The 13,098-nt window shown below is 39.5% G+C and overlaps 1 protein-coding gene across 1 annotated transcript in view; it reads right to left on the bottom strand.

Moving 5' to 3' along the window:
- Window positions 1-306: 306 nt before the first annotated feature.
- The window catches only part of LOC105477158 (cyclic nucleotide gated channel subunit beta 3), a 158,976-nt gene continuing 146,184 nt past the window's right edge, over window positions 307-13,098 (bottom strand). Inside the window, exons 16-18 of the mRNA XM_011733534.3 lie at window positions 5,427-5,573; window positions 5,010-5,184; window positions 307-2,344 (exon numbers count right to left, since the gene is read on the bottom strand). Coding sequence (XP_011731836.2) covers window positions 2,024-2,344; window positions 5,010-5,184; window positions 5,427-5,573 — 643 coding nt within the window. The 3' untranslated portion in view covers window positions 307-2,023. The remainder of the gene's footprint in view (window positions 2,345-5,009; window positions 5,185-5,426; window positions 5,574-13,098) is intronic.

Raw genomic sequence — 13,098 nt, 5'->3', positions numbered from 1 at the left:
CCCCTATTGTTTTTTTTTTTTTTCCTCTGGAGAACTCTAATACAGCCACTGAGCAGGGAAGTAACATGGTCAAAAGTAGGGTTTTAGAAAGATTTTATTTTCCAATAGCAAAGGGACTGAGAGGGCAGACCAGTGACCAGAGAAGACTATAGGTAAAAAGTGAATGTTTATTTGCATTGAACAGAAAATATGTACTGGGTGTTAGCAATGGGATTGAAAAACAAGGGATAATTAGAAAGATTTAAAAAGAAAAAGAATTTGGTGGCACTATATCAATAATAAAAGAGTTCTTGAATTTTCTAAGATTTTAGTCTGATGGATTGGAAATATATTGATATTATCTGAAACAGGATAGCTTGGGGGGGCGGAATAACTGCCAGGGGAAGAGCATACATTGCAATGGTGTTATATTTTAATATCATTTGAATAAATTACAGGGTTTAAGGGGAAAGCATATTGCTCACAAGTTGAGGACTTTTGTCCTTTTCTTTTCCTATTATCAGACTCTTCAGCCCTATTCTACCTTTTCTTTCTGGGTTTTGAAAACACCCTTTTTGTACACAATCACTCTTTCTGCATACAAACTCCCATTTATCAAATAAATGCTATTTAACAATTTGTCTGTATTCCCTTAAATCCTGAAAAAAATCAACCATTCTTTAGTAAAACTTGTTATATTTTGTGATATTCAAACACTACATTCAAAAATGGTGACTCTATCAAATGACACAGTTTATTATAGTGATTGATTTGTACATGGTTTGTTAAATGCATCTATGTTGTAGGCTTTTTGGCTAATACGATTTGTTAAAACCCTCTCAGCAAAGTGCTGTTACAATGACCATCTTTGGGGACTTGGAAATAGCCTCGTTACACAGAACTTGATGTTATACACTAATGGCATTTATTAGAATGGAATTCTATATGTATTATTACTTCCGACATCAGCCTGGCCTTTGTAGCCTCCTCACAGCATGCAACTTTGGTAATTATGCTAATGCTAGCTAATTCATGAGGACGACTTCCTAAAGTGCACTCAATTAACTTGGAGATTTTGTAAATAGCTATACATGTAGGTTCCGGAAATTGTGGGGATATGTCAATCTGACATGTGTAGAGTCTGCCTTCCTAACTGCATCACTTTGTTTTACTAAAGCTTAATTTTAAACAACAAGAAGTTACAATCTGATTTCCTTTCCAGCAAGTGCTTGAGGAAGATTCTGATAAGTGTCACTTTAGCCTGTATCCTCCAGTCCAAGTCCCTTGAGCCAGATGAGTTAGGTAGCTTGGTGTCTTTTAAGTTGGTTAGAAGAGAAAATATTGAAGTTTATTTCTTTAGCAAAGGGTACAATTTTTCCAATATGTTCCTGCAATGTGATTTTTGCCAGTTTGCTAATTCTGCCAACCAACATTGCTCTTCAGGGGACTGTTCCAAAAATTAGACTTCTCATTCAGAAGGCTTCATGATCTCTGCTTCCCTTCAGTCCCAGCTGCTGGGGATTTTTTGATATTACAGTGACTCATCAACCTCATTTGAATGAAAATAATCTGATTTTTGACCTATTACATTAAAGGCTTATATCCCTTACATGTAAGAGGTGAAATTTATAAACCTAGAACAATTAGCCAGGCTTAAGAGTGCCATACAAGAAATTAAACACAATAAAAATTAAGAGAAAAGGTTAGTGAATCACATCACAGCCAAGAGCAAGCTAATAAAACTGGGAGGAAGAAACATTATCGGGAAAGAACCAAAGGAAAAGGAAACTTACTACATACAATTAGAAGATATAGCAATTGCATAAAGTTAATGAAAACAGAGAATAGGGATGGCTTTTAATAATCTTCTTATTACCACTGCATGAAATCACACTCTCAGATAAGTCCTAGAAACTAAGCTAGGGATTTGCCTTTCATTTCTCAAGGGTCCCAGCAGGTCATTTCCCCTCATTAATTTAAGTTACAATCCTAGGTACAATCTCTTTGGGAACTAGCTATATCACATCTAAAGATAATCAAACATTTATTGCTTAGCCTTTTCTTTGACTTCAATAGTAAGAACCTCTTCTCCACCCTCAGCAGAAGGAGCCATGCTGATGATGAGTGATTGACGGGAAGTTCCTCTGGGTAAAACTGTCCTAACTGACTGGGTCTCTTCCTCCACTGCAATAGGACTTGCTGTACATTCAGGTCTGTCCAGTGGCTTCTCTTCTGGCTGTCTTCCTTTATCTTTATCTTCATTTTCTTTTTGTTTATCTTCATTTTCTTTTCCTTTATCTTCGTTTTCTTTTTGTTTATCTTCATTTTCTTTTCCTTCTTCCTCTCCTTCAGAATTTTCTTTTTTCTGGAAAGAGCAATTACAAGTAACTGGTGTTGAAATCATAATTAAAAACATTGGATTGGATTTTGATTAGCATGCAATGGCTAAGATCACCACCAAGACAGACTGTCTGAATTAAGTGAATCCAGGAATCATGTCTGCTTTGCTTCTAACTATCATTTGACTAAGTTTCTGGTGTGTTAGAGAATAGACCTGTTGCCTCTGACTCATGACGTTAGTCTGAATTGCATTTTTTTGGTCTCTGCTAAGGAATTCTCTTCCTATTGGTCCTTATACTCTCCAAATTATTAGACTCAGTGCTCAGGACTCTGTTTTTGCTTTTTAAATATTTACTTATTCTGTAGAGATAAAAGTTTAAATATTTATTTTTAATAAAAAAGTATTAACCACTACCATATAAAAGTACTGTAGAAAGTAGGGTTTCCTCTTGCCTAAGCTCATGGGAGAAACTCAGGGAGAAACTTATCCCTTTCCTAGTATAATCTTTTCCATTTGTCCCACAGGTGCTTGACCTGTCATGTTTGAACCTATTGTGTTTAGCACTAGCTATAGAAATTTCATAGCAAAGGTACACTATGCTCTTTATTGGTAATGGTTGGTTGGGATCAATTTGAGAAACGCTTGCCCGAGATATGAATGTGCACAGATAAAGTTGAGATTCTTAACACATTTACTTATATATTTCTTTACTCCCATACATTTTTTATGTAAATTACTATTTCTATGCCGATGCAAATGAAGCATTTGATTTATATTGGATCCCTAATTTTCACCACAGTGTTTTATGTGTAGAAAGGGAAAAGGCAAGTTTTCATCTTTTGTATGTGACTGAGTTTATAATATGTGCTTTACTCATTTTCTAAAAGGTCCACAGCTACCCATTTTCTACAGTTTTAGAGATAACATAATGACTAGGTTCAGAAAACCTGAATCCCTGGTCTGTTTCTCAGTATCTGCCCTCATAGACTAATTATGAGAATGAAATAAATACAGAAACCAAAAAAAAAAAAAAAAAGAACATTGAATATTTGTGAAAATGTTGATAAAATAGGTTATTTATTTATATATCCATATGTATGTCTGTATATATACAGTTGATTCTATTATTCATGTAGTTTTGTTCTATAAAGTTTCAACAGACAGCAAGTGAGAAAGTACTGAACCATTGCTCCTGGGGGAAATACAGCATTAGGTTCCTATGAGATATTATGGTTCAAACCATAATATTTTTGTCAACTGGTCAATATATAACTTTGTTTCATGTGTGTTTTTGTTTAGAGATACCCTGTTTAATTTGATCAATTGATTAATTTGAGGTATTATTGATTCATTATATTGAACTCGTGGAAGCAGCACTGTAATGCCTGAATGAAGTTTATCTAACACACATATTTTCTCTGGAAGGCACATCACAGCACTTTGGCACTTAGAAGCACTAGACAGTATTTCAGGACTATGCTTGGGGGCTATTTTTTTTTTTTTTTTTTTTTTTTTTTTGAGACGGAGTCTCGCTCTGTCGCCCGGGCTGGAGTGCAGTGGCCGGATCTCAGCTCACTGCAAGCTCCGCCTCCGGGGTTTACGCCATTCTCCGGCCTCAGCCTCCCGAGTAGCTGGGACTACAGGCGCCCGCCATCTCGCCCGGCTAGTTTTTTGTATTTTTTAGTAGAGACGGGGTTTCACTGTGTTCGCCAGGATGGTCTCGATCTCCTGACCTCGTGATCCGCCCGTCTTGGCCTCCCAAAGTGCTGGAATTACAGGCTTGAGCCACCGCGCCCGGCCGCTTGGGGGCTATTTTAAACAGCAAATCACACACATGCAAAAAGCACAAAAATGTGGAACCCATGGCCCCAAAAGGGTCACTCTTTGTTGTTGTTGTTTGTTTGTTTGTTTGTCTGTTTGTTTGTGTGTTGAGACAGATTCCTGCTCTGTCGCCAAGACTGGAGTGCAGTGGTGTGATCTCGGCTCACTACAACCTCTGCCTCCCAGGTTCAAGCGATTCTCTTGCCTCAGCCTCCCAAGTAGCTGGGACTACAGGTGCATGCCACCATGCCCAGCTAATTTTTTGTGTTTTCAGTAGAGACAGGGTTTCACCATGTTAGCCAGAATGGTCTCGATCTCCTGATCTCGTGATTCGCCTGCCTTGGCCTCCCAAAGTGCTGGGATTACAGGCGTAAGCCACCACGCCCAGCCAAGGGTCACTCATTTATACTATGAGAGCTGAAACAAGAAAGTAGAGTGCCTCTTTGTTCAACCTCAGCTGAAAATGTATGCATTAAGCAACTTAATTTTTTTGCCACCCTGCACATGTTCTTGTCCACAAATAACCACACAAGCACCATAAGTATTGATTTTAAGTTACTAATAAATTATAGTAGGTAGATGCACCAACATAGAATCTGCAAATAATCTATGAATAATGAGGGTATACTCTTTATAAATACATGTATATTAAGGCCGTCTATAAACATCCTGTGAGGGTTAAATGTGATGATATGTGGGAATTCAGCAGTTTAAATAATAATGTGCTATATATAAAGCAGGAATTATTAGTATTATATTAGTCCAAATCATCCCATTGTCTGAAATGGAATTAGAGTAGGCGTTTGTGTGGATATACTTAGACTGGAGCCTTCTCCATGACAGCCCTCCATTCACTCCACCTTATTACCTGAGCTGCTTGTTCTTGTTTCAATTTGAGTAGTCTTGCAAGACTCGCTTTTCCTTTGCCTCCTAGGAGAGTTTTAAACAGTTTGGGTGTCTCTTCTTTTGGTGGGAAGAGGAAGGCAAGATCTTTTCTTGGAGGGGTTGCTTCTGCGGTCTTAGCCTTCTGCTTTAAAAGCACTCTGGGGGTAGCAGAGAAAAGCTGTTTTAGGTAACTCTGTGAGAGTTCTGGCAAAATCTGCCAGAAAAACTGCAATTTATCCTAACCTGTGTAGTTTCAATTGGTACCTACATTAATAGTTGTTTATTAAGCCTATCTCACTGTGATCAAGTTTATCACAATCATAATATGGTTCTTCCTATTTCAGAGTTTACAAAGTAAAACCAACTCCATTCATCTCTAACGGGGTTTTAAAGGATGTACCTGGCTTTCTTCATGAGGATCCTTTCAGAATCTGGATAATGCACTAGAATTTCTTGAAGGGTCTTTTTGTCTAGAGTTAAAAGATTGGCAAACCCATGGGCCACCACATTGGCAGTTCGACGGTTTCCTCCTCCTGCTGCTAGAAGGCTGTAAGAGAGAAAAGTGAGTCTTTGCCACCAGTTTCACTTTTCCTTCACTGAAATCTGTTTAAAAAAATAGCAACTATTGTAAGTATTTATACTGCTTCAGAAATCATTCCCTAGAGGTGAGGGTCCAGGTGACTGTGTGGAGAGTGTCAGGATGTGGGAATATAAATGGCTCAGTTTCGGATATATTTTTTCTCTAACTCTCACCTCTAAGTCCCACAAATCACAGACTTGTGGCTGTCAGTATCCTGTCAGATCCTTCATCTCAGATTCCAGAAATGCAGAATCCTTTTTGACTGGGTATCCCTCATTTGCTCCTTCAGATACACTTTTCACCTCTCCCCAGGCTCCTTTGTTTCCCAGGAAGCTGACCTCTGTAGGCTTGCCCTCTGACTTCACTTGAGCTCAGTCATTGGAAAAGACTAACAGGAAATCAGAAAGCAGGAAGAGAGTGGGTTCAGAGCGTTTATCTCCCCTGTTATTTTCCTGCCGAACCTTAGGTTAGCAGTGGCTGCAGTTCTCTACCAAAATCTACAGCTCCTGACACATGGATGTTTTCTAGAAGTGCAATTCCCATCACTCTTGATGAGTTCTGGTAACTATACTCTCTTGTTTTCCTGTTCAGGCCTCACTATAGTAACAGTTCCTTTACTGCTGCTAAGTTTGAGATGCACTGCCACCTTTTGTTGGTGTAGTAGTCCATTTTCACTCTTCAATAAGATACTACCTGAGACTGGGTAATTTATAAACAAAGGATGTTTAATTAAGTCAATTCTGCATCACTGGGGAGGCCTCAGGAAACTTACGGTAATGGTGGAAGGCAAAGGGGAAGTATGGCACATCTTACATGGCAGTAGGAGAGAGAGCGAGAGCAAGGAAGTGCCACACTTTAAAACCCTCAGCTCTCCTGGGAACTCATTCATTGTCACAAGAATAGCATGGGGGAAAATGCCTTCATGATCCAGTCACCTCCCATCAGGTCCTTCCCTCAACACGTGGGGGTTACAATTTGAGATGAGATTTGGGTGGGGACACAGAGCCAAACCATGTCAGTTGGGTGCGCTTAGACTTTTCCTCACTTCTGTCAGTAATCCCTTTATTAAAGTTTACTCAATTGCCTCACTTGAGTGTGTCTGTTTCCCACCTGGGCTCTGGCTAATACAGCTCTCAACATCAAATGTGAAAGCCAGTCCTTCATGATGCCCTGGTCACCTGAGATGAATCCAATCTCATCTCCTACTGTACTCCAAAATCATCCTGTTTCTCAATGTCATAAGCTGCTCTGTAATAGAGTCATTCACATACATCTCCCCACCTGGAATGCCAGGGAATTGTGGGCTTTATGTCTTGGAGGGATAGAGAAGAGCATTTTGCATTTGAGAAATAAGCAACAAAGAGTGGGGGAATAAATGAACACAGAAATGAATAAGATAAGTGGATAAAAAGTCTATCATTACCAATGATCTGAGAAAGAAGGGTTGGTCTGTAAAAACGAACAAGAAAAACCGCATTTCAAATGTGTAAAAAAGACACCATATGTTCTGCATTAAGAGCATAACACAATGGACTGAACCCCTTGGAGTTAATCTGTTAGAAATTGAGAAAGAAGGATCACATTAACAAAAACAGCCTCTACAGGTGGAGAAGACAGAGAAAACAGTCCGACCTTTGGAAGCGATGAGATATGAGAAGCTGCATGGGCCCTGTGCCTGAAGATTTCTGTTATACAGTGTGAACAACTTCTGTTGTTGCAGAAAAGGGGGCATTCCAGTTGGCTGTTAATTGTTAAAAATACTAATGTAGGGTTTTAGCTCTGACAGGTTAAGAGCCTGGAAGTCATTACTCCTGTCCTTACAACAAGAAAAAGCTGCACAATTGAAAAATTAATGAGTTTTCTTAGATCCGTCAGAGAACTAAAGTCACGGGGCAAACGACCACCCTCAAATCTGGAGAGAGAGGTGAATCCATAAAACTACAGCCGTGTCTGCTTATTGCAGCAGAAACCCCTGGAGTAGGAACTGGTAGGAATGCTTAAACGTTAATGTTAATAGATTGTTGGAGGCTGAATGTGGACTAGCATGAGAGTGAGAAACTCTTGGGGGCCGGGGTTATAAAGTCACTCACACTTTGGTGGGATTTACCACCAGGAACCTCATCAGGTTCTTAGGGTGAAGAGCCAACGAAGATCCCCTCTTGGCTCTGGCAGGCGTGGGGGAAGATGAATCATCATGAAATATGCCCAGAGCATATTTGTTCTCCATACCGCAGGCCTACTATTTAGAGAAAAATCCTTTACCAGAGCTTTGTGCCACGTGAGGGAAGAACATTTTTCCCAGTGCAGCCCCTTTAAGCCTTCCTGTCTTATCTAAGGGAGATGGAAAGCTAAGAAACTCCTGTGAATGTCACAGCATTGGGACATACAAAAAACTGAAAATCACAGAATTATAAATTGTTTCTCCTTCTCCATGCCTTACCCCCACACCAAGTGTCCTACATAATACTAATGAATTACAGCTGAAACAGCGGCAAGATGCAAAACCTCTCTGAGAAGCCTCTCTTAGGCTGCCCTAAGCCCAGTCAACAGTGGAAACAAAGACAGGGAACTAGAAGGAATTTGAAGCCTCTGGCACCAACAGCTATACCAAATGTTAAACACAGCCCGATTCCTAGCCAAATTCGTATAAAATGTCACACTAGAGACCTGTTTACCTCAGTCCATATTATTTGTTACATAATTTTTAGCTTTGAACCACAAAAAAACAAAAAAATTACAAGGAATGATAAAAGGGAAGAAAAAACAGTCCCAAGAAACAAGCATCAGAAATAGATTGAAATATGACACAGATATTGAAGTTATTGGACAGGAAATGTTTTAAAACTATGATTAATATGTAATCCCAGCACTTTGGGAGGCTGAGATGGGTGGATCACTTGAGCTCAGAGTTCAAGACCAGCCTGGGTTACATGCTCAAACCCCATCTCCACTAAAAATATAAAAACTTAGCCGGGCATAGTGGCATGCCCTGTGGTCCCAGCTACTTGTGAGGCTGAGGAGGGAGCATCACTTGAGCTCAGGTGGTGCAGGTTACAGTGAGCCAAGATCGCACCGCTGCACTCCAGCCTGGGCTGGAGTCTCACTCAACAGAGTGAGACCCTATCTCAAAAAAAAAGAAAAAAAAAAAAAAAGGCCTAGAACTTTTCAAAATTAATGTCAGATACAAAACCATAGATCCAGGAAGTTAGGAGAACATTAAGCAAGATAAATACCAAAAGAAACAAAACAACTGAAAAACCCCCAACTTCTGGGCATATCATATTCCAACTGCAAAAAACCAAAGACAAAACCTCGGAAGAATCCAGAGGGGGGAAGTACCTAAGATAGAGAGAAACAAGGATAAGAGTTGTAGCAGATTGGCCGGGCGCGGTGGCTCAAGCCTGTAATCCTAGCACTTTGGGAGGCCGAGACGGGCGGATCACGAGGTCAGGAGATCGAGACCATCCTGGCTAACACGGTGAAACCCCGTCTCTACAAAAAATACAAAAAATTAGCCGGGCGAGGTGGCGGGTGCCTGTAGTCCCAGCTACACGGGAGGCTGAGGCAGGAGAATGGCGTAAACCCGGGAGGCGGAGTTTGCAGTGAGCTGAGATCCGGCCACTGCACTCCAGCCCGGGCGACAGAGCGAGACTCCGTCTCAACAACAACAACAACAACAAAAAAGAGTTGTAGCAGATTTTTAAATTAGAAGCCACACAAGAAAGACAGCAGAGTACAGTATTTAAAGTGTTGCAAGAATAACTACCAACTAGAATTCTATATTTAGGGAAATGACCCTTCAAAAGTAAAGGAGAAACAAAATCATTGTCAGAAAAACAAAAACAGAGGGAATCAATTGCTAGTGGCCTCGCCCTGCAAAAAATGTTTAGAGTTCTTCAGGGAGAAGGAAAATGATATAGATCAGAAACTCAGGTCTACACAAAGAAAGGAAGGACCTTTAAAAAGGCATAAATGAAAGTAAAATATTTTGTCATTCTTTTTCCTTTTCTTTTTTTTTTTTTTGAGACGGAGTTTCGCTGTTGTCACCCAGGCTGGAGTGCAGTGGTACAATCTCGACTCACTGCAACCTCTGCCTCCTGGGTTCAAGTGATTCTCCTGCTTCAGTCTCTTGAGTAGCTGGGATTACAGGTGTCCACCACCACGCCTGGCTAATTTTTGTATTTTTAGTAGAGATGGGGTTTCACCATATTGGCCAGGCTGGTCTCCAACTCTTGACCTCAGTTGATCTGTCCGCCTTGGCTTCCCAAAGTGCTGGGACTACAGGCATGAGCCACCATGCTCGACAATTTTTCTCATTCTTAGTTGTTCTAAAAGACAACTGTTTAATAAAGTGGTAATGTGTTTGGTAATTATAACCTATTGATAAGTGAAATGAATGACAGCAATGTCATAAGGGCTGAGAGGGAAGAACTGGAAACATTCTGTTGTAAGGCACCACATGTGAAGTGGCATAGTGTTATATGAAGGTAGGTTCAGATACGTTTAAAATGCATATTGAAAACTGTAGAGTAACCATTAAACTTTAAAAAAACAAGTATAATTATTATGCTAAGAAAGAAAAAGGAAATGGAATCATATAAAATGCCCAAAGTGAGAGAAGGAAGGAAAAAAGTGGGAGGAAACTGGTGTAAGGCCAGTCATGGCTTCAAACTTGGCCACTTACCTGCACCTAGCATTAATGACAGGGTCCAGGGCTCTCCAGGCCACTTAAGAATGGACTTAGCCCTGGAAAGGTGACTCACGCATGTAATCTCAGCACTTTGGGAGGTTGAGGCGGGCAGATTGCTGGAGCCCAGGAGTTCAAGACCAGGCTGGGCAACATGGCAAAATCCCATCTCTACAAAAAATACAAAAATTAGCTGGGCGTTGTGGCACACGCCTGTAGTCTCAGCTACTTGGGAGACTGAGGTAGAAGGATCACTTGAGCCTGGGAGGTCGAGGCTGCAGCAAGCGCCATGGTCACACCAATACACTCCAGACTGGGTGACAGAGGGAGACCTTGTCTCAAAAAACAAACAAACAAACAAACAAACAAACAAAAAACAGTGGAATTCCTCCTCTAAGGCAGAAAGAGTATATTTGGAATCTTTAAACATGTGCTCAATGATTTCACATTTCAAAGTTTTTTCCTTTGTGGAAAACCACTAACTTTAGTCTTTTCCTAAGGTACTCTTAAGCTCTGCCTTTATCAGAGAAGACAAGGGAAATAAATTTTACCCCATCTGTCTATGTATGTACATATCATTCTGTCTGTCATCTGCTGTCACAACCATATCTTCACTCATTCATCTAGTCAGCTTTCTTCTGTCTACCTTCTTCCCTTTCTATGAAATTGATGTTAATATTTGAAGGACAGTGATTGGATGAGTCTATTTCATTCACATTCCCGTTGTCATGGACACAGGGTAATCCAGTAGTTATGCAAGGCTGGATGGGATTGGGGAGGTTAATTTGAACCTGAGAATATCTGTATATGTATGTTAGACTACAAGAACAGAACGGAAATAACATATTTAAATGTCAGGTTATTTTGAGATTTCTCAAGTTTTAATTAAACTTGCCTACAGGTTACACGTTTGGAGTGCTTGATGAGTTTTTAAACGGAAGAAATAGTCTGTCTGCCAGATGGATTTTGCCCAAACTCTTTCAGCAACGTTTAAAATAGCATCTTTTTTTTTTTTATCTTGTCCACAAAATGCTTCTCCAGCATTCCAGCCATGGAAAGTTTCACTCATTAAATAGCCTAAATATTCCCAGCCCCACATAGAGTTTCCGAAAGAGCCCATGCTGGAGGACAAAGAGTTGAGGTTGCTATTGTGTCCCTAGGTAAAAATAGAGTGAGCAGAGCAATGGACGAGGAAACAAAGAAATGGTTCTAATCCTAGAGCCACCTCTATTTGCTGTGACCTTAGACAATAACTCAAAGACTTTTTTGATTTTCACTCTAATCATGTATTTATTAATACTTACAGTGAAGTAGGGAAAAAGGAGAATTATTAAAGCATGGTATGGTTTTGTGGAAAGAATACATGCTTTGGAACTAGATAATCCTACCATCTATTGTGTTTCTGAACAAATTACTAATCTCTCCTGTAGGAAGCAAGGCCATATTTAGTACCTACTATAGATATCTGATTATCTTTAAGAAGAAATAGTACTAGTGTGCCAAAGTTGGGTACTAGTGTGCCAAAGTTGGGTGAATGAACAAAAGCAGGTGTGAGAATGTCATGGAGAAATGGTGTACTCAGGGACTATGTAAGATAACTTGTATATGCAAAACTCAGTAAATGTGAGGAACAAGTATACACACACATACACACATACATTTTCACATACATACATAAATAGCATATATAACAGACATACATTTGTGTGTATGTGTGTATATATATTTATATATTTTTTTTCAGACAGAACTAGAATATTAAGATAGTCCCTGCTCAGTCATCCATTCCAAGCTTTGTGCAGGGCTGCCACATGTAGGATTACAAATTGTGTGTTACATACAAAATGTAATGTGATTGGATCCCTCTGGAGGTGTGCAGTGTACAACCTGCACAGCTCTTTTTAGTTGAGCTACTGTATCCAGAAAGTACATACAAGGAAAAGTAGAATACCAAAAAGCATAAATTGAATGTAGGAGCAAAAGAAAAACAAGAATGGGGACATAAAATGGAATTCATAAAAAAAATGAACACTTTGGCACCGTGGGGCTTCAAATTTAGGTATAATCCTCTGTACCATAAAAATGGATCCAGTGTTGGTTTAAAGACAGGCAGAAATATCTCCTGAAGGGCTTAGTAAAGGGGCCATTCTGCAAAGTGGTAGAAAACTTCATATTCTTGCAATAGACACAACAATAAGCTTGCTAGGAGCATTTGTAATAGAGCCCCCAGTAAAGGCTATGAATCACTTTCAAGTAAAGTTCAGTAAGAGTAAGTTTATGGATGGAAGGAGATAGGTCAGTACAATGCATTCCAGATATCCAGCTCTCTCTTTGTTGCTCAGACGTGATCAATGGCATACATTTAGAATATTCAGAGAAACAATCTGTTTTAAACATTGTCTTTCTCAGCAAGGCTTTGATAAGTACTTTTTTGGATACATCCAAGATTGTACGGATGATTGTGCTTTGAAGGTCAATCATGCAAGGGAAGATAAAGAATTCACTGTATAAATTGAAAAGAAAAGGAAAAAGATAAGTTAGGAGTACATAGAAATAGCATACTCTATAATAGGCTAGATACTCTGCCAACTTCTGGGGCTATAAAGATGACTAACACCTGCCCTCAAGCTGTTTGTAATCTAGGCATGGGGTAAGGGTGTGTGCAGATAGTCAATTAGCAAATATTATTACTACTAAGAATATTGTAATAGTGACATTAATAGATAATATTATTGAGTGCTTACTATGAGTGAGATATTTTCCCAAGTTCTTTTTTATGTTTTTTTTTTTTTTTTTTTTTTTTTT

Source organism: Macaca nemestrina, chromosome 8, assembly GCF_043159975.1.
Source record: "Macaca nemestrina isolate mMacNem1 chromosome 8, mMacNem.hap1, whole genome shotgun sequence".
In the NCBI taxonomy this organism is placed as follows: domain Eukaryota; kingdom Metazoa; phylum Chordata; class Mammalia; order Primates; family Cercopithecidae; genus Macaca; species Macaca nemestrina.
This window is presented reverse-complemented; position numbering and strand designations above follow the sequence as displayed.